This window comes from Caretta caretta, chromosome 1 (genome assembly GCF_965140235.1).
Source record: "Caretta caretta isolate rCarCar2 chromosome 1, rCarCar1.hap1, whole genome shotgun sequence".
Taxonomy (NCBI): Eukaryota; Metazoa; Chordata; order Testudines; family Cheloniidae; genus Caretta; species Caretta caretta.
Window position 1 is genome coordinate 176,211,079 of NC_134206.1, and position 19,832 is coordinate 176,230,910.

Consider the following 19,832-nt stretch of genomic DNA (forward strand, 5'->3'; position numbering starts at 1 on the left):
CTTTCTTTGTTTACAGATAGCCGCACAATCATCTTCATGGAAATGTCCACAGTAAATTGGGCCCATTCATTTGGACTGGAAACCAAATACTGAAGAACAATACCACAGTGTTAAGCTTACAGACTAGAAGGGAAAAAAAATTATATTCCAGTATAATAGTTCCTAAATGCATCTGTGCACATATTATTAAAGGGTTATTTCTTGGGCTTCTGAAAACATTTGTTATTGTTTCTCTTGCATTAGATTTGACACAAAACTTTCAGTAATCAAAAGTAATTTTATGAACACAAAGGGAAGACAAGACAGGGGGGAAATACTGCTATCATTTCAGTGCACTTAGGGACGGATCCTGAGCTGTGTTTTGCACCTGCAGTTCCCAGGGAAGCCAATTAGAGTTGTGGGAGCTCAGAGACTCTGGGTCAAGACCTTAATGACACACATAGAATAAACAGATGTTCTGACCACCAATAGGTGTTTTATACCCTGTGTGTGATTTACTCCTTCCAGTTTCTCACTTGGGGGTACACTGGGCCTGATCCTTTGCTGCTGTAAATTGATGCAGCCCACTAAATCAGTGGAGCTACGCGATTTATACCTGCTGACGACCTGGCCTGTGTATCTGTGACACAAACATAAATACCCAATTAAAAACCGTCACCAGAGTCTCTTTGATGACAAACTAAACAGTGCCAAAAATGATCACTATGGAAAAAAATATATATTTCAGCTGGCACGGAGGGAGGAAATCACAAAGTGCTCTTGATAGTTTCCATTAGCCTACTGCAACAAATTTGCTCTCATCAGAAGATTTGGTGGATTCAGCCAAGTTATTGATGCAGATCAAAAAACTACCAGGTAGTTGGGCACCAAGGACAATTTCTTCTTTTGGGGGTGTGTGGAAAGGAGAGCAGGAGGGGGTAAGAGCAGTATACCTGCTGTCAGCTACATTTCATTCTCACTGCTGCATTTGGCCTGTTTATTATTATTATTATTAATTGGTTTGTTTATTTGCATGGTTCTAGTGCTTAGATGTCCGAATCAGAGACCAGGGCCCCACTGTGCTAAGCACGATATATACACAACCAAAAGATGATCCCTGCCCCAGAGACCATGCAATCAAAGTATAGGATGAGATCAGGCAGAATCCTCTTTCTCCCTTCCTTCACTCTCTCTGTCAGGCAGTCAGCAGGATCTGAGGAGCCACCACCTCTCTGGTAGCAGTAGTGCCTAACAGTAGAGTCCAACACACCCCTCTCTCTCTCTTGCTGGTGGCAGTAGTGCCTAGTAATAAGAGTGCAATGCAGGGCTGCTTCCTTCAGCAGCTGCAGTTCCTAGTGGCACGAGTTCAAGGAGCTGTTAGTTCTCCGGTGGCAGCAGTGCCTAGGGACACAAGTTCAAAGGAGCTGACCTTTCTACAGCAGCAGTGTTGTCCAATGGCAAGAGTCTATGGGACTGTCCTCCCTAGTGGCAGTAGTGCCTAAGGGCACATACAGGAAGGCTAGGGGAACCCAGGCCCACCAGGTTCTGACCAGGGCCCTCTGAAACCAATTATCCAGTTGCAGTGTTCAGGTCTATGTGTCCCCAAAAGCATTCCCTGGGTGACTTCCTACCCTTAGTCCTGCTTGGCTGTCTCCCCCACCGATAGCAGCTCAAGGTCCTTGGGTGTCTCCCCCACCGATAGCAGCTCAAGGTCCTTGGGTGTCTCCCCCACCGATTGCGGCTCAAGGTCCCATTCAGTCCAGCAGCTGATTGGAATCCCACAGCACAGCGTGTTCAGCCTTGGTGGTCTGGAGTCCCATCGACTTCTCACCAGGAGCCTGTAGCATACATCCACTCTCCTCCTCAGCCAGCCCAGACTGAGCTGAGCTGCTTCCTTTTATATGCTCCCTCCCTGGGAGCATGCCCAGCAAGGGTGAGGTGCCATGGCGTCCTGGACCCAAAAGTAGTTGATTAACCCCTGCATTGCCAGTACAGGGTTGATACACCCTGTCACACTCCCCCTCACATTTCTGTGTAAAGAATGACATCCAATTTCTTTGTCTCACTGTTCTACTCCATCATTATATCTCCTCTGTGTATAATAGACCATGGTTTGTTATACATTGTGGTTGATAAGCATATAACACAATGCACTATTATGATGTCTCATTTGATACGATCACTTCTCCTCCTCTTAATAAATCATAATAGTAATGGGCCAATTCCTAACTTCCTTAGTCAGGCAACACTTCTATTAAAATTAATGGGAATAAGGACATCGCAATAGCGCTGTCAAGGTTCCTCCCCCACTCTGAACTCTAGGGTACAGATGTAGGGACCTGCATGAAAAACCTCCTAAGCTTATCTTTACCAGCTTAGGTCAAAACTTCCCCAAGGTACAAAATATTCCACCCTTTGTCCTTGGATTGGCCGCTACCACCACCAAACAAATACTGGTTACTGGGGAAGAGCTGTTTGGACGCGTCTTTCCCCCCAAAATACTTCCCAAAACCTTGCACCCCACTTCCTGGACAAGGTTTGGTAAAAAGCCTCACCAATTTGCCTAGACTACAGACCCAGACCCTAGGATCTTAAGAACAATGAACAATCCTCCCAACACTTGCACCCCCCCTTTCCTGGGAAATGTTGGATAAAAAGCCTCACCAATTTGCATAGGTAACCACAGACCCAAACCCTTGGATCTGAGAACAATGAAAAAGCATTCAGTTTTTTTACAAGAAGACTTTCAATAAAAATAGAAGTAAATAGAAATAAAGAAATCCCCCCTGTAAAATCATGATGGTAGATACCTTACAGGGTAATTAGATTCAAAAACATAGAGAACCCCTCTAGGCAAAACCTTAAGTTACAAAAAAGATACACAGACAGAAATAGTTATTCTATTCGGCACAGTTCTTTTCTCAGCCATTTAAAGAAATCATAATCTAACACGTACCTAGCTAGATTACTTACTAAAAGTTCTAAGACTCCATTCCTGGTCTATCCCCGGCAGAAAACCAGCATATAGACAGACACACAGACCCTTTGTTTCTCTTCCTCCTCCCAGCTTTTGAAAGTATCTTGTCTCCTCATTGGTCATTTTGGTCAGGTGCCAGCGAGGTTACCTTTAGCTTCTTAACCCTTTACAGGTGAGAGGAGCTTTTCCCTGGCCAGGAGGGATTTCAAAGGGGTTTACCCTTCCCTTTATATTTATGACAAGTGCTAACTACTGTTTGACTACCTATAGCACTTTTCAGCTTTCCAATACATTATAAACAATGAATAAATGCAATTAACAACAACAGCTAGAAGCTTGGTTAAAAATATTAATCATAAATAAAAGTAAAATTTAATATATTTCAGGGCTTATCATAGCCAGAGTGTGGCTTCCTAACACATGCTAAAGGAAAACTTAATATAGTCAGATAGGAACGCAAGCTTCTTTATGCAAGTCCATCACTACATTTCATTCTCACAATAATCCTTCAGTCTTCTCCAGCAGCATGTGTCCCTCCCCTCACAGATACAAGAAGCAGCTGTGGTCCTTTGAGAACAAGGGGTTTCTCTTGAAATTAATAGTAAACACTTTAGAACAAAACAAAGAAAATAAAAACTATCCACACTCTAGCTCAGCTCTGCCACAACAGTCCCACATGCATGCACGTTGTATCAAGAGCTGCAGTACTGCTGCTCTCATATCCACCCTGGAACGCCCCCAGCTTCAAGGGCTCAGTGACTCTCTCTTGCCAAGTGGAAGTGTCATCCCACATCTTATATCCACATCATCCCACTGTCTCACTAACTCTCTTACCCAGCATGAGAACACATCCCAAATCTATTTGGCCTAGGTAGGGTGGGCAACCCCCTCTCCTAATTCTGTGCGGTATGTAAGGGGAGGCGACATTACTCTCTTTCCTTCCCCCACACCAGAAAACTAAATTATAAAAATGATATTACCAACAGAACTAAAAATTCCTGTGTCTCCCCAATGAGATTCTAGCCAGCATCCAACATACCTGATTGAGCAGCTGGCAGTGTAGTCTTGAGTACTCACTACAAATACTGCCCCTACCCAGTAGCTTACATGGAGGGGCTGGAGCAATTGGGAATAGAGGGACAATAAGACCAATCATACTGTGGTAGCAGAAGGTGTGTTTTCCAGTATAGTACTCTCTCTTACCCACTGTGCAACACCCTGCTTTCATAGAAGTCAATTGGGAGTTTTGACAGAGATTTCAACAAGAGCAGAATTGCTCTTCTTCTGTGCCCGTCCCCTAGTCTCACACTCTTCTCTTGGAAGAATGAAGGACAAGTCAAATATCACATACTACATGGATGTTTCATCCAACATCCTAACCTTGAGTGTCAAAATCACTTAATAGATCACATTGGGAAACAGCAGAGGGAGAAAGAGAGGAACTGGCTTCTTTCGTTACCTCTGTCAGTCCAACATAGTGTATATAATAGAATTTCTGTTTTTTTCTTAATTCTTGCCGAGGGTCCAACATGCACTCTGACCTTCCTCAGTGAGAAAAGGATTTACGTGAATGGTTTTGGATATTCTTTCCCAGATAGCTGCCATTGCTACTCCCCAACAACGATGATATGCCTTAGGGTCATAGCCAAGACACAACTTGTACACGTCAATGCCAGATCACCCCTCACCTCCTACTTTTGAGTGGAGATGGACATGCTGTCAGTACTGGGTCCTGAAGTGGCTGCTGCTGATGTATTTGCTGCCATTTAGGCCTCATGTTGCTGCTGCTTCTGCATGAGTTGCTGGATCAATATGACCTGCCATTGCTTATGTTGTTCCTGAGCAACAGCTTGCTGTTGTGTCATCAGGTGCAGAATCTCCTCCATGGTCCCTCTTTACAAGGAGAGAATTCTAGATCTCAAGTCTACCACCACATATCACAGGATGACTTTTCGAGGCCCACATGCTGGCTTCCCAGATTCTTCTCTGAGGAAAAACACTTGGTCCTGAACTAAAGCGTTTCCTTTATCAGGTAACTTATATTCCACAGCATACAAACAGAGAAGTTAGATAAAAACATAAAATATTCCTGATGGAAGGTTTCAACGAAACATTACTTTATTTCATAAAATCCACAACTCTAACACACAAGAACCAAAACCAGAGAGAGACAAAGTAGGTTGTTGCTCCATAAAGCAGAGAGGTTCAACTCAACCCACCTGACTCTAGGCTGGCTCTTCACAAACTAACTGCTGAAGACCCAGATTCATGCTCATCTACAGAGCCTTTTTGCCTGAAAGCAGGACCAAGAAACCCATTATACTTGAAGTGATAGCTTGTGATTTTAACATATTTTCAATCCACCACAGTGACAAATAAAGAACCAACCTTTACATTTAAGTTTCTGATACATAGACTCCCTATCATTTGATCAGGGTCACCTTGTCCTCACTCTGTCTTCCAGTTTCCACTTCCTGCCTGATGTAGAAAATAGACTGGTTGTCTGGTGACCATGAGCTTCAGCTACCTTTACTTCCCAGACTGTTATTCTTTCCATACCTGGTCCTTGAATCCTGCCAATGAGCTTAGAAGAGGAAAAGGTTTTTGAATTAAAGTCTCTCTCAGATGGTCCCAGCCCCAGTTTCCCGAGTGCTCTCATGACCCAGACAGGCAAATCCCAACACAGGCCCACAGCTTTGCATCATATTGTGGTGTTCACTGCTACAGAAAGTCAGAGACTTACAATACTGTACCTGGCATTTTAAAAATGGTCTGACAATTCTAAGTCCAGTTATACACGCTAAGATCATATTTCATATGCTTCAAGGAATAACGGATGAGAACAAATCCCCCACCAGGTACACAACTGGCAATGTGCACTAACTGAGGTGTTGGGATTGGTCATTCTCCTGCACAGGATGCCAGATTTAAGGAAGTGGTGATCTGATCAGTTATGGTAAATCCTATGCCTCATGACGTGCTTGATTTACTGTATAGAATAGGTGAAGCACAACAGATCATCCTATATTAAACAATATGCATTGTAATGTGTTGTTACGACTATATTGAGGCTGGGCCTTGTTCCATCGTTAATTTGCCTGATTCAATTGTGTTAAATGTATTTAAAGTGGCCATCAAGAAAGGATGGTATTTCCAAAGGAATATGGACAAAGCTGCACCCCCCTAGGCCAGGGACCATTTTGTTCTCTTGAGATCACTGCAGCACAGTCCTGTAAAGCCACAAGCTCTCCTGTGTCCCCTTTCATCTCTAACCCAATACTTATACTTGAGAGGCTGGGAGTAGGTGGTGCTGAGCCAGATAGCATTGTGTCCCTTGTTCTTCCAGAGTGGAGCAGAAAATTGTCCCCCTTTATCCACCAATGGGGGAGGGGAATGTTTGTTTGGGTTGAAAGGAATGATGCCCAAATTTCTTCAAAGGGAGGGAAGACCTGGTGTGTGCCCCTCCTATATCTGCAGGAAATGGTGCTCTGCCTCCCATTAGCTGATGAAGAGGGGGATAGAGGAGTGCCCCTTTTAAATTAAAAACCTGCCTGGGCTATTGGGAGTGATATTGTCTTTATGGCTGCCCTGCCCTCCCATGCTATATAGTTGAAATATATTGAGCTGTACTTCCAGGATATTGTGGGTCTGACCAATCACCTACTTTGGGATCAGGATGGAATTTTTCATAATTGCATCAAATTGGCAGATGTCTGGGGTGGGTTTTCACTTTCCTTCCAGAATTGTAGAGGAACAACCAGGTTAAAGAACTAAGTAGGATTAGGAAATCATATCGGAATGTTTAGTTTGTTGTAACTTGCATCCAGGGCTAAGTAAAGCAAAAAGGCTAAAAGGGCCAGCTCCCAGAGGTAAATGAGACTCTGGATTTTGCTTGTGGACTTTCTGTCTGTAAGAGACAGGGAAGATCTGAAGTCTTTGCAGACAGAGGTACACTTGATAACGTCTACACTTCTTCTGGGGATGTGTGGGGGGATTGCAAGAGGATTCAGAAGTGAGTTGAGTCCTAGGGGTTAGAGTTAAGAGGATCTTCTCTTTTTGGTTTTATGATAAGAGCCCTCTAACCCCGCACTGGACTCAATTAAATGCCTGATGTGTGAGAGGGGTTGGGAAGATAACAATGGGGAAGAGAACTAAGTTAATAAAGTGGCATCCTGCGGCCTAAAACCATATTTGTGTCTGTCTTTTATTCTTGCATGTCCTGATCAAACTAAGCATCGGCCACAACTTGGCGCATTACTATCAATATTTTAATTGGAAATTGGTCAATTTTCAGGCCTCCTATCATCCAATGTAATGGTTACAATGAACATTTAAAAACATATATACATACATGGAGAGAGAGAGAGAGAGAGAGAGATTAAATTTAGCAAATTGCACTTGCCCAAACAGAACTTGAATTCTATCACTTTAAATCAAAATAAAAAGTTGTTATATTTCTTTTTGAACTGCATATTGATTCTGCTTCCAGAAAATCCAGCAACCCTGCTGACAGAAGCAGAACCTGATCTGACCGCCTAAGTCATTTTGCCAGGAATAGAGCCCTAAATTATAAAATAAACAATTTTGTAGATTATTATACATTTTTGATTCAAGTAAATTGCTACTTCTTCTGGGAATAGGAAAATTTCTCTTGCCTGATTTTCATTGCATTTAACAGTCTTTGTACGTGCACTGAAATGAGAAAAGATCCTTGTATATTTCTGTACCAAAGGTCAGTTTTTAAATCACTATATCTAATTTGCATTTAAATCTTAACCAGAACTTCACTATCTATAGCATTTCATGCCATAAACTGTAATCTGGCTTCCACAAAGGCAACTGTTCACAGCATTGCTCTATTTTATTCTAAGGTTAACATATGAACAAAGCAACACAATATTAATATTAAATATTATTATTACAAAATATTAAATATACAGTGCAGTAAGCTTCAATGCTCACTATGTTAAAGTCTAGCTTGGAGAACCATCAGTTACTGATGATAATCAGTCTCAGTGGATGAAATGCTCAGAGAATCCTTCTAGATTAGTTTGGATTTAGGAGGGGAGTTTTAACATTCACTTTTGTTTCACACTTAGTACTAAATATGCACCTAACAGCTTCCAATATGAAAATTAAATTTTGGTTGTGTCCAGATTTGTTTCAACTCTGAAGGTCTGGATTCTCAGGCTGCTCAAAATGAACCATGACTTCTATATTTTAAAAATCTATCATTTTCAGTATTTCTTTTAGAGGCCTTGTGTTCATTAGGAAATCTTGGGCCAGATCTTCAGGTGGTATAAACTGACTTCAATGACTTAAGACAAATTTACATCAGCTGAGGATCTGGTCCCCTATGTTTAAGCACAACCAGGGTTTATACCCATGATTAGATGGCACAATGCCAGACATGACTCGCCCATGTCTATACTGACAATTCATTTGTGGTCAGCATTATATCTGCTAACTTGTCTCCGTAGAACCGTATTTAAACACTAAGATTCTCTTGTGAAAACAAGCCTGTATTCAGTGTAGGGTCATTGTCTTTAACACTCACAACTGAATACTTGTGCTTTCTACATACATGTGTTCACTTGAAATAAAAAAATACATGTGCTTTCTTGACCAAAAGCTTAATTCTGCTCCCATGGAATAAAATGGCAAACTCCCAGTAGAATCAGGTCCAATATAAGGGCGTTATGGCTGTCTACACTGGCAGTATTTTATCAGTAAGAATTATTTCTCACAGGTAAAAACCATACACATAGACATTTGTAAGTCTGGATTAAATCAGAACAGTCTATTCTTAGCGTTTAGCACTAAAATATTGACAAGTGCAATATAACAGATAGATCAGACTGTTTTTAGTAGATGGCTACTCTTGATAGGTTTGATTAGGTTTAACAGCTTCAGGAGTTTCGTTCACTGTTGTTAAGATTCTCATTGTTGCTCTGACATGAACCCTAAAAACTGCATCTGCTTGCTTCTGAAGGGCTACGCTGGGAGTATTTCATACATTTTTTATAGAGATGAGGCTATGATTCATTTTTAACAAGTTGTCCTGGAGGACAAACTTAGTAACAGCTCCTGAATCAATGGCAAAACTCTTCTTAACTTCAAAATAGCCAAACTCAGATCTGGTGTTAATGAGTGCAACTCCATTTGGCCCACGGTGTCATACTGTTGTGATAGAATGTGGCAACGGTATAGTGAAAAGTTTTGTTGTGATGCAACAGCAACACAATGACAATTACAATGCAACATCACATTATGACACACAGTAATGATCTTAAAAAGAAAAGGAGTACTTGTGGCACCTTAAAGACTAACCAATTTATTTGAGCATGAGCTTTCGTGAGCTACAGCTCACTTAGCTCACGAAAGCTCATGCTCAAATAAATTGGTTAGTCTCTAAGGTGCCACAAGTACTCCTTTTCTTTTTGTGAATACAGACTAACACGGCTGTTACTCTGAAACCAGTAATGATCTTGTGACCCCTGAAATTGTCAGGATAGTTGAATAGTCATGCAGAAAGAGGAACTGCATAGCATAGTTAATGGTAATTTCTTCTCACTCTGATCAACCTTTGGTAAAGACTGAGATGTAGTAAAAATTCATTGAATTTTTCCTTTTATATATTTTAATGGGTTGATGGGTATAACTATCTTGTAGCTACTACTAAAGAGAGCAGCAGAGAGAACAAACTTCAAAATATTTAGAGATTTGTTTCTGGTAATCATTTATATTTTGGAATGCTTGTTTGCATCTATCTATTTGGTTTGGCAAACTGGAGTGTGAAATTCATGAGAATACACTGTCGTGCAAGATTACTACTACGGACAAATTTCTGATCAGGTCAGAAGTACCATGAGGGTTGTGGTATTTCAGCTCTTCTGTTTCTGCTCCCAGCCAGAACCAAGAACTGCATGAAAAAAAAGATGATGAGTCAAAATGCTAAACAAACTTTTTGAAACCTCAGAAAAGGTCTATTTCCGGTTCTGGTACAGACAAAAGTTTGGGTCAGTTCAGATTTACACAAACCAGCTCACAGACCCCAATTTACAATTTCCCATGTTTTTAAGGCGGGTTTTAAAACAATATCAACAATTAAGTGTCCCCCAAACCACCTGACCAGATGTCTTCAATAAACTCCCCAATTTGCATTCTACAGGGAGCAATCTTGTGTAATTTCCACTGGGAGCAAATTAAATAGCTTTGCTACAAGTCAGTGATTCCCCAGATTTAACATGTTGTGGTCTATAACAAGTTCAAGTAAACTTTGATGTATTGAATCATTTACCCTACTGATTCTGATGCAGGAAACTTATTGAAGTGACTAGTAACTTAACTGAATCAGTGGTTACTTACACTCCTGTCCTGAAAATACTGTTTAAATTTTTCAAAAGCTCTTAAGTGATTTAGAAGTCTCATTTCCATTTTCAAAAGTGACTTAGGCATTTAGGAGCCAAAGACTAATTGAAAGTCACTCCAGTGCCTAAGTCACTTTGGAAAATGGGACTTAGGAGTCTTTGAAGCCTTTATGGCCGTTAGACTTCATTTTTTCATACTTCTATTTAGTACTACTGCATTATGTGCATTGTTAAAACCTCGCTCCCTGGGAATGATCATGAAAAAAAAAGTTTGGACAGGAGTCTCTGTCTTTGGACAGGAGGCAAAATTTCTGCTCACTTTAGTTTCTTAATGAAACATACATTAAAGAAAATATTTTTCATGAAGCGCAGAAAATAATAATGAAATAATAGTAGTTTTCTTTTATAGTCCTATGTACCACTTTCAAAAATGTAACATAAGGAGATAAAAGGACTGGTGGTTAGCATGTGGGTTCTGCCTTCCATATAGGTTAGATCCCAAGTGAAATTGGAACGGTATAGTTTGAACATTCCAAGTACCTAAAATAACATGCTTGTAAAACCTCATTGTTTTAAACTGAATAAGTTAAAGAAGAATGTTGTGGCAGATATTTTTTGGCTACCTTACAGACCTCCTCACTCTCTGCCCTACCACAGCAGTTGAGATAAGCGGAGGCAATTCTGCTAACAATACCTGGAACTCTTTCTCTCTACTTTTGCAACAGAACCTAAACATGTTGATATTCAGGGCATGGTATAAGGCCCATTTGTTTATTAAATTCTGTGTGGGGAGAGGTTGGGTTGGGGGAGAGATTTGTTTCTTTAAGATTGTATATAAGAATGAGCAGTGCTGCTATTATAAAACAACCTGTAAATTCTTGGCTATTATAGCCAGTGAGGAGATATTATTAGCTTGAGCTTTTAAAGTGAAAATGCACCTGGAGACTGCAGGGACAAGTGTTTTAAAAGAATAAAAAAATAAATATGGATGTTTGTGCATCCACTCAAATTTCTACAGAATACAATACAACGTGTACAGTGTTGTTTCAAGCTAATAAATTATATAGTGTAATTGTCAACGTTTTTCTTACATGTAAAAATCTGTGTCTTTCCAGAAAGAGAACATTTTCCCCAGAAGAAAGACTTCAGTAAGTGGGAGCAACTGCAACATTTCCAGGAAATGACAGGAGATACGTTCAAAACAAAGAAAGGTTACTTTCTAGTAACTGTCGTTCTTCAAGAATTCTGCCTCTGTTAGTACAATAAAACCCAAGTTTCTAATTTCAGCACTGGGGAAAAAGTCTTACCTGTAATATAGAAGACTGTGCCATGGACATTCATCATTAATTGGGTGGTTCAGTGCATCTATGGAGCACATGCCTATCCACTGGCCAACAGTTTCAAATGCTGACTTTGGAGCAGTCTTAATTAGGAGGCTCATGCTACCAATGACTTGCTGAATTATTTATTGGGTGAAATTCTGACCCTATTGAAATTAGCAAGGATAGAATTTCACCAAAAAAGCAGATAGCAACCCCTGTCAGATGCCATTGCTAGACTAGTCACTGCTAGAGACTGGTTAGTTAAAGATGATAGAATAGATTCTCCCCTGGAGCCGAATTCCACTCGGACCAGACAGGCTGGACCTGCTCTAACTTATCTGACTGGCAAAAGATCAATCAGGGCCTTTACACCAGTGGTGGGTAGGCATAGAGGAGCTCTGCTACATCCCTCTCTGCCTATGCTAGAAGAAGGCAGAGGGAGGCTAGCAAAGGAAGCAGCTACACAGCCTTCACCAGGTTTATGCCAGCAAGAGTCCCTATGCAACAGGAATTCCCCACTTGCCACTTCTGGCAACAATACAGCCACTTTGTGCTGCCTGAATGGGGCAAAATGGCTTTATGTGATACACATTCCATCCAAGTACAGCTGCAATTGGAGACCGCTGGTATTGAAGGTATTCTGCAGTATGCTTTAGTGGCTTGTACTGCCAAAGATATTCAATGGCTGGTGTAACTAAAATAATAAAAATGTGAAGTGCTTACTTGTCAGATAGCTGGTCTTCCATAGAATCATCAGCCTGGAATAGAACAACTGCTCACCAGCAACGGTCTGCTCCCACAAAACAACAGCCTTGTTTGTGGCTAATTGTACCGAAAATGATCCATGGATTAGCATCTGCTGAGTGGCTAGCATTACAAAAAGATTGGTCATTGAGCAGCATGACTAACATCACAAAGGGAGATTGCTGCTGCAAGTGGTTTTCTGATAGTCCCATGGAGAAGACTCCCTGTCAAACCATGAATAAATCTGAGTGGCTAAAGTATAATATCCTCTACTGAGCCAGGCAAATGCATGATTCATTTTCTGAGCCAATTAGAAGAATGTTAGATAAGGATAACATGGCAACTTATAAAAATAATAATTTGGGACACTAAAAACTGGACATGGATTTGCAAGCACTCCGAAGTCTTTGTTCCCTGCTACAATTTACCAAGACCCTGTAAAACCTTTAAATATTCTATACAGTCTAAAATAGTCATACTAAAATAATGTTCAGCTATTTCACCTAATGATGCATCAATGTGTGTGTTGTCATTGTGAGATTTCACACTGGCATTTTAAGAGGGCTTTACTCAGTTTCATTTCTGAGATTTACACTACACTATTCTGAATTATTTATTATTATTGGGGGGTGGGGGTGACCACAATAAAGGAAAGAGCATGCCAGGAGCTAAAATATAAAGGAGCTATAATATTTACTGTCATGGTTCAGAGCAACTACATTGGTATTTCCCCTCAGTGATCCAACAAGGGCACCTGCTCTCAGCCGTTGCCTTTCTGGGTAGAGACCTGTGTCTCTCTTCTTTCTGGCCAGGGGTATTTCCAGGTGGTGATTAGGATGCGATGGTGATGACTAGGAAGACAAAAATGCAGCAGCTCCAGTTACTGCTAGTAAAAAGGGTATAAACTCCCAATTTGTGAGGGTCATTGATATGGGTGTAACATACCCTGAGACTGTATAATCAAATCTGGTGTTATCTGGGACATTTATGTCAGTCTTTTGTTTAGGCAACCAAAGCCTGCACTCCTTTTTATCACGTGCTGTTTTATCTTGACAAATACCACCACATTGTAACAATTCTTCATGATGATGAGAATTGAATCCTTCTTTCAAGGGCCTTTAAGTTTCCTGTTGCTCAGCTTCAGATGCTCTTCATTGCACTTCTTCTTCACCTGAGCCCCATTTTCTCTCCTGATGATATGTGAATGGGACACCATATTTCAATCTAGAGCATACACATATTTGCACGTAGTGTATATAATATATGTGAATTGTTTGTGAGGCACATGGAGAGAACGGAAGGGTGAGGCACCTTCTGTGCCAGCAAGCCCCTTAAACAGCCTTTCTAACTAAGGAACAACACAGCTTCTCTCCCTCTCTCAGTGAGTTGTTTCAGCATTGAGTCTGCCGGGCCCGTTCTCAGGCTGCATAAGTAATTAAAGGCAAAAGCTCTTCACAGAAACCCCTCCCCTCTCTTTCCTACAGTGGAAAGCTGCTATATAAATAAGGCAAAAATCAATCAACGGAAATTCTCAGTGCAGACGTTTTTACAAGATTCCCAGTTCTGACCAGGTGGATAATAAAACAAATGACTTCTAATATGATGTTTTGGTCAGAATCAGGTATTTCAAAGACCCTCACACACCAGCCTTCCACAACATCTCTTCCTGCCACCAGCATCCTCCCACATCAAGTCTTGACAATCCCAGGGTATGTCTACACTACGGAATAAGGTCGAATTTATAGAAGTCGTTTTTTTAGAAATCGGTTTTATATATTCGAGTGTGTGTGTCCCCACAGAAAATGCTCTAAGTGCATTAAGTGCATTAACTCGGTGGAGCGCTTCCACAGTACCGAGGCTAGAGTCGACTTCCGGAGTGTTGCACTGTGGGTAGCTATCCCACAGTTCCCGCAGTCTCCGCTGCCCATTGGAATTCTGGGTTGAGATCCCAATGCCTGATGGGGCTAAAACAGTGTCGCGGGTGGTTCTGGGTACATATCGTCAGGCCCCCGTTCCCTCCCTCCCTCCTTGAAAGCAAGGGCAGACAATCGTTTCGCGCCTTTTTTCCTGAGTTACCTATGCAGACGCCATACCACAGCAAGCATGGAGCCCGCTCACCCTATGTCTCCTGGGTGCTGGCAGACGCGGTACGGCTTTGCTACACAGTAGCAGCAACCCCTTGCCTTGTGGCAGCAGACAGTACAGTACGACTGGTAGCCGTCATCGTCATGTCTGAGATGCTCCTGGCCACGTCGGCTGGGAGCGCCTGGGCAGACATGGGCGCAGGGACTAAATTTGGAGTGACTTGACCAGGTCATTCTCTTTAGTCCTGCAGTCAGTCCTATTGAACCATTTTATGGTGAGCAGGCAGGCGATACGGATTGCTAGCAGTCGTACTGTATCATTTTCTGCCAGGCAGGCAAGAGATGAGGATTGCTAGCAGTCGTATTGTACCATCTTCTGCCAGGCAGGCAAGAGATGAGGATGGCTAGCAGTCGTACTGTACCATCTTCTGCCGAGCAGCCATGGGATGTGGATGGCATGCAGTCCTTCTGCACCGTCTGCTGCCAGCCAAAGATGTAAAAGATAGATGTAGTGGATCAAAACAAGAAATAGACCAGATTTGTTTTGTACTCATTTGCTTCACCCCCATCCCCTGTCTAGGGGACTCATTCCTCTAGGTCACTCACAGAGAAGGTGCAGCGAGGTAAATCTAGCCATGTATCAATCAGAGGCCAGGCTAACCTCCTTGTTCCAATAAGAACGATAACTTAGGTGCACCATTTCTTATTGGAACCCTCCGTGAAGTCCTGCCTGAAATACTCCTTGATGTAAAGGCACCCCCTTTGTTGATTTTAGCTCCCTGAAGCCAACCCTGTAAGCCGTGTCGTCAGTCGCCCCTCCCTCCGTCAGAGCAACGGCAGACAATCGTTCCGCGCCTTTTTTCTGTGCGGACATCATACCAAGGCAAGCATGGAGGCCGCTCAGCTCACTTTGGCAATTAGGAGCACATTAAACACCACACGCATTATCCAGCAGTATATGCAGCACCTGAACCTGGCAAAGCAATACCGGGCAAGGAGGCGACGTCAGCGTGGTCACGTGAGTGATCAGGACATGGACACAGATTTCTCTGAAAGCATGGGCCCTGCCAATGCATGCATCATGGTGCTAATGGGGCAGGTTCATGCTGTGGAATGCCGATTCTGGGCTCGGGAAACAAGCACAGACTGGTGGGACCACATAGTGTTGCAGGTCTGGGACGATTCCCAGTGGCTGCGAAACTTTCGCATGCATAAGGGCACTTTCATGGAACTTTGTGACTTGCTTTCCCCTGCCCCGAGGCGCATGAATACCAAGATGAGAGCAGCCCTCACAGTTGAGAAGCGAGTGGCGATAGCCCTGTGGAAGCTTGCAACGCCAGACAGCTACCGGTCAGTTGGGAATCAATTTGGAGTGGGCAAATCTACTGTGGGGGCTGCTGTGATGCAAGTAGCCCACGCAATCAAAGATCTGCTGATATCAAGGGTAGTGACCCTGGGAAATGTACAGGTCATAGTGGATGGCTTTACTGCAATGGGATTCCCTAACTGTGGTGGGGCCATAGATGGAACCCATATCCCTTTCTAGGCACCGGAGCACCAAGCCGCCGAGTACATAAACCGCAAGGGGTAATTTTTGATAATGCTGCAAGCTCTGGTGGATCACAAGGGACGTTTCACCAACATCAACGTGGGATGGCCGGGAAAGGTGCATGACGCTCGCATCTTCAGGAACTCTGGTCTGTTTCAAAAGCTGCAGGAAGGGACTTTATTCCCAGACCAGAAAATAACTGTTGGGGATGTTGAAATGCCTATATGTATCCTTGGGGACCCAGCCTACCCCTTAATGCCATGGCTCATGAAGCCGTACACAGGCAGCCTGGACAGTAGTCAGGAGCTGTTCAACTACAGGCTGAGCAAGTGCAGAATGGTGGTAGAATGTGCATTTGGACGTTTAAAGGCGCGCTGGCGCAGTTTACTGACTCGCTTAGACCTCAGCGAAACCAATATTCCCACTGTTATTACTGCTTGCTATGTGCTCCACAATATCTGTGAGAGTAAGGGGGAGACGTTTATGGAGGGGTGGGAGGTTGAGGCAAATCGCCTGGCTGCTGGTTATGCACAGCCAGACACCAGGGCGGTTAGAAGAGCACAGGAGGGCGCGGTACGCATCAGAGAAGCTCTGAAAACCAGTTTCATGACTGGCCAGGCTACCGTGTGAAAGTTCTGTTTGTTTCTCCTTGATGAAACCTCCCGCCCCTTGGTTCACTCTACTTCCCTGTAAGCTAACCACCCGCCCCTCCTCCCTTCAATCACTGCTTGCAGAGGCAATAAAGTCATTGGTGCTTCACATTCATGCATTCTTTATTCATTCATCACACAAATAGGGGGATGACTACCAAGGTAGCCCAGGAGGGGTGATGGAGGAGGGAAGGAAAATGCCACACAGCACTTTAAGCACAGCACTTTAAAAGTTTACCAACTTTAAAATTTATTGAATGACAGCCTTCTTTTTTTTGGGCAACCCTCTGTGGTGGAGTGGCTGGTTGGCCAGAGGCCCCCCCACTGCGTTCTTGGGCATCTGGGTGTGGAGGCTATGGAACTTGGGGAGGAGGGCGATTGGTTACACAGGGGCTGTAGTGGCAGTCTGTGCTCCAGCTGCCTTTGCTGCAGCTCAACCATACACTGGAGCATACTGGTTTGGTCCTCCAGCAGCCTCAGCATTGAATCCTGCCTCCTCTCATCATGCTGCCGCCACATTTGAGCTTCAGCCCTCTCTTCAGCCCGCCACTTACTCTCTTCAGCCCGCCACTTACTCTCTTCAGCCCGCCACCTCTCCTCCCGGTCATTTTGTGCTTTCCTGCACTCTGACATTATTTGCCTCCACGCATTCGTCTGTGCTCTGTCAGTGTGGGAGGACAGCATGAGCTCGGAGAACATTTCATCGCGAGTGCGTTTTTTTTTCTTTCTAAGCTTCATTAGCCTCTGGGAAGGAGAAGATCCTGTGATCATTTAAACACATGCAGCTGGTGGAGAGAAAAAAAGGGACAGCGGTATTTAAAAAGACACATTTTATAAAACAGTGGCTACACTCTTTCAGGGTAATCCTTGCTGTTAACATTACATACATAGCACATGTGCCTTCGTTACAAGGTCGCATTTTGCCTCCCCCCACCGCGTGGCTACCCCCTCAACCTTCCCCCCTCCCTGTGGCTAACGGCGGGGAACATTTCTGTTTAGCCACAGGCAAACAGCCCAGCAGGAATGGGCTCCTCTGAGTGTCCCCTGAAGAAAAACACTCTATTTCAACCAGGTGACCATGAATTATATCTCAATCTCCTGAGTATAACACAGAGAGATAAAGAACAGATGTTGTTTGAACGCCAGCAAACATACACTGCAATGCTTTGTTCTACAATGATTCCCGAGTACGTGTTACTGGCCTGGAGTGGTAAAGTGTCCTACCGTGAAGGACACAATAAGGCTGCCCTCCCCAGAAACCTTTTGCAAAGGCTTTAGGAGTACATCTAGGAGAACCGCGAATGCCAGGGCAAAGTAATCCTTTCACATGCTTGCTTTTAAACCATGTATAGTATTTTAAAAGGTACACTCACCAGAGGTCCCTTCTCCGCCTGCTGGGTCCAGAAGGCAGCCTTGGGTGGGTTCGGGGGGTACTGGCTCCAGGTCCAGGGTGAGAAACAGTTCCTGGCTGTCAGGAAAACCGGTTTCTCCACTTGCTTGCTGTGAGCTATCTACAACCTCATCATCATCATCATCTTCTTCGTCCCCAAAACCTGCTTCTGTATTGCCTCCATCTCCATTGAAGGAATCAAACAACACGGCTGGGGTAGTGGTGGCTGAACCCCCTAAAATGGCATGCAGCTCATCATAGAAGTGGCATGTTTGGGGCTCTGACCCGGAGCGGCCGTTCGCCTCTCTGGTTTTCTGGTAGGCTTGCCTCAGCTCCTTCAGTTTCACGCGGCACTGCTTCGGGTCCCTGTTATGGCCTCTGTCCTTCATGCCCTGGGAGATTTTGACAAAGGTTTTGGCATTTCGAAAACTGGAACGGAGTTCTGATAGCACGGATTCCTCTCCCCAAACAGCGATCAGATCCCATACCTCCCGTTCGGTCCATGCTGGAGCTCTTTTGCGATTCTGGGACTCCATCATGGTCACCTGTGCTGATGAGCTCTGCATGGTCACCTGCAGCTTGCCACGCTGGCCAAACAGGAAATGAGATTCAAAAGTTCGCAGTTCTTTTCCTGTCTACCTGGCCAGTGCATCAGAGTTGAGAGTGCTGTCCAGAGCGGTCACAATGGAGCACTCTGGGATAGCTCCTGGAGGCCAATACCATCGAATTGTGTCCACAGTACCCCCAAATTCGAGCCAGCAAGGTCGATTTAAGGGCTAATCCACTTGTCGGGGTGGAGTAAGGAAATCGATTTTAAGAGCCCTTTAAGTCGAAATAAAGGGCTTCATCGTGTGGACGGGTGCAGGTTTACATCGATTGAACGCTGCTAAATTCGACCTAAAGTCCTAGTGTAGACCAGGGCCCAGTTGTTCTTGAGGAAGGTTGTAGTGCAGTGGCCTGTTATCCTTCTCCCCTCGCTCCCTCACTTCCACCACCAACCAGATAGGTGCTCTCTTTCAGTGTTTCTAGAAAGCCAGCTAGCAGGTCCATTATCAAGAACCACGCTCTGGGGTGACAATGAGGTCTGCTTCCCCTTCTGGTTATTTTGGAGGCATTGACTGATGGACCCATCTCCCCCCATTTTTCCTCTACAGTATTGTCAGTCACAGGCATTCATAAACCATGAGCCTGCCCTCACCTCCCCTGCCCCCAAATATAATGAGATCAGTTTAAAAATCATGATTTTTTAAATGTGGAGAAAATCTGTGAGGTTTTTTTTTGATTGGTGATACTGTATGCAGTGCCTGCTTTTGATGTGATGAGCCAGATTTTCATACATTTGTGAACACCTGACTTATAACATGTAAAGGGCCATGTGCACACATGAACACATAGTCTGTGCATACATATTGGGATTTTGCACTTAAATTAACCATATACATATATGCGTAACTGTGTGCTCTTAACACAGCAGACCTGTCCCAATGTGGCATTATGTATCTCCAGACACTAATATTCTAATTGTATGCTCAATGTGCATTTTAGTTTGAGTTTAAAGTGCATATTTATTTCTCCAAATGTTGGATAAAGAATTAAACTTTCAGTAATGTACAGCTACATAAATTAGTCCCATGTTTTTATCCATTCTATAGTTCGTTGATAGGGAAGGTTATTTATCAATGTTTGGAAATCAGACGGGGTGAGAAGGGAGAACCTTTAAATTTTCCAGGTTTATATCTAAGCACCAGATGGAAACAATTCTAAAAC

At 43.4% G+C, this 19,832-nt stretch overlaps 1 protein-coding gene and 1 long non-coding RNA gene across 3 annotated transcripts in view; both read right to left on the minus strand.

Annotated features, from left to right (window-relative positions):
- The window catches only part of LOC142071005 (uncharacterized), a 28,430-nt gene extending 9,727 nt beyond the window's left edge, over positions 1 to 18,703 (minus strand). The window contains exons 1-2 of the mRNA XM_075125144.1: positions 18,554 to 18,703; positions 18,049 to 18,457 (exon numbers count right to left, since the gene is read on the minus strand). Coding sequence (XP_074981245.1) covers positions 18,049 to 18,457; positions 18,554 to 18,631 — 487 coding nt within the window. The 5' untranslated portion in view covers positions 18,632 to 18,703. The remainder of the gene's footprint in view (positions 1 to 18,048; positions 18,458 to 18,553) is intronic.
- The window catches only part of LOC142070575 (uncharacterized), a 151,943-nt gene that overhangs the window by 22,742 nt on the left and 109,369 nt on the right, over positions 1 to 19,832 (minus strand). The gene's annotated exons all lie outside the window — the stretch shown is intronic.